We start from the raw sequence: 2,324 nt of genomic DNA on the forward strand, positions 1-2,324 counted from the left end.
GCATTTTTATTATTTTATATTGCCAAGTGTCCTCGAATTAATTTTTATATTTAAACTAATATAGTTAATAACTTTATTTTATATTTGGTAAAAAATAAAATAAAATATACTAAAATACGTAATTTATTTTTCTCTACAAAATAAGATTAATATTAATATAATTTTTTTAATATATTTTTTAATATAAAATTAGATTTGATTGTTAATGGATGTAAAAAATTGTGTTAGCGGGATGGAGTGATCATCTCATATGAAAGATCGGGGGTTCAAGTCTCTATGAAGATATAAGTGGTTATTTAGAATTAGATTACTTGTCGGTTAAAACAAAAACCTAAAAGATAGCAAACTTAATTTTAAAAAAAATAAATGAATTGGGTTGGGTTGGGTTGGGATAGTCTTACTGTGAGTTACCTTATGTTCGTTTGAAGGGATGTTATCGGTAAAAAGGCATATGTTAATTTCCGTTTAAAGGGATGTTATTTGTTACATACATGTTAATTTCGTAAATCATTCATTTGGTAAAATGATGTGATTACATGAATATGTAAACAATCACAATTCACAGTTGATACTGATAGTGACATGTATAAATTAAATTAAGAACATTTGCGGGTATCTATTTATTTATATTAGTACTAAACGGAGCATATGAATAGCGTCTTCATCGTCTTCTTACTTCCTCCATTTTTTCCAAGAACTTTCTCTTTCTCTCTCTGATGGATTCGATGGGATTAGATTGGATTCTAATTGGGTCAAAAATGGAGATGAGATGACGAAGTCAATTCCCGAACCCCTTTATTCCTTCTAACCCTTCTTCTTCATCTCTTCCTTTAAAATTTCACCCAACCAAGGATAAACCACCATTACTTTTGGGGATATACTGGATATACCATCAATCATGAAGCCCATGCTACCACCGCCAACCGGCGCATCTTCTAATCGCCCACGCCGTCGTCCTGACCTAACCCTACCCTTGCCCCAGCGTCAACCCCAAATTGCCGTCCCTCTCCCTCTCCCACCCTCTTCAGCCCCTAGTTCCACCACCTCGCAACTCATCTCCAACTCTAAACAGCAGCCCTTCAACATTTCCGAACTCGACCGTATGAACAGAATCGGCAGCGGTAGCGGTGGAACCGTCTATAAAGTCCTCCACCGCCCTACCGGCCGCCTATTCGCACTGAAAGTAATCTACGGAAACCACGAAGACGACGTGCGCCGCCAGATCTGTCGCGAAATCGAGATCTTGCGTGACGTCGATAACCTCAATATCGTCAAGTGTCATGACATGTTCGATCACGGCGGTGAGATCCAAGTGCTTCTTGAATACTTGGACGGCGGATCCCTTGAAGGAACTCACATCTCCAATGAAGCCTCTTTAGCCGATCTCACCCGTCAAGTTCTCTCAGGCATATACTACCTCCACCGCCGGAAGATTGTCCATCGTGATATTAAACCCTCAAATCTTTTAATTAATTCGAAAAAGCAAGTAAAGATTGCCGATTTCGGGGTTTCAAGAATCTTGGCGCAAACGATGGATCCTTGCAATTCGTCTGTAGGTACTATCGCCTACATGAGTCCGGAAAGAATAAACACAGACCTGAATCACGGCAAATACGACGGGTACGCCGGAGATATTTGGAGCTTAGGTGTAAGCATTTTGGAATTTTATTTGGGCCGTTTTCCTTTCGCCGTAGGGAGACAAGGTGATTGGGCTAGTCTTATGTGTGCAATTTGTATGGCACAACCACCAGAAGCACCAGCGACGGCGTCTCGTGAATTTCGAGATTTTGTGTCATGCTGTTTGCAAAGAGATCCAGCGAAGAGGTGGACGGCGGCGCAGTTATTGCGCCACCCATTCGTCAGCGGCGGCTCACCAGGAAATGGGAACCATACCAGTAATAAGCAGGTGCATCCCACCCATCAACTACTTCCTCCACCTCCTCTTCGTCCACATTTTTCTTCATCGTCTTGATTTTTGTGGTTATATTGTAATCTTTGTCTTGTGTAACATTCTAAGGGGAGGATGAAAAATTTGATTTTTAGAAACAAATATTTGTATTCCTAGTATTTAGTTAATTCATCTTTCACAAAAGAAAAATCTTCTTAATTAGTGTTGTTAGTATCATGATGAATGATCATTAGGGAAAAAAAAGTAGATAGATTGCAGAGTGAGAGCATTTGGGTTTAATGATTTACGGTGATAGGGGTAGCTTGCTTGCGTGTGGTAATGAATGGTGATAGAAATCTCTTGATACCTAATAATGACAACAGCCACTCATGTCCCCCTACCCAACAAACAAGTGGTTTTCTTTGGCATATAGACA

General features: G+C 39.5%; 1 protein-coding gene across 1 annotated transcript; it reads left to right on the forward strand.

Annotated features, from left to right (window-relative positions):
- Positions 1-633: 633 nt before the first annotated feature.
- On the forward strand, positions 634-2,050 carry LOC145045212 (mitogen-activated protein kinase kinase 5-like). The gene has a single exon (XM_078993556.1). It carries the CDS (start codon positions 899-901, stop codon positions 1,970-1,972), a length of 1,074 nt encoding a protein of 357 aa, XP_078849682.1. The 5' UTR covers positions 634-898; the 3' UTR covers positions 1,973-2,050.
- Positions 2,051-2,324: the final 274 nt, after the last annotated feature.

The sequence above is a fragment of the Lactuca saligna genome, chromosome 5 (genome assembly GCF_052625555.1).
Source record: "Lactuca saligna cultivar CGN05327 chromosome 5, ASM5262555v1, whole genome shotgun sequence".
Lineage (NCBI taxonomy): Eukaryota > Viridiplantae > Streptophyta > Magnoliopsida > Asterales > Asteraceae > Lactuca > Lactuca saligna.

Excerpts from the sequence above, each read along its gene's own strand:
- LOC145045212 (XM_078993556.1), top strand. The coding sequence starts at position 899 with ATGAAGCCCATGCTACCACCGCCAACCGGCGCATCTTCTAATCGCCCA.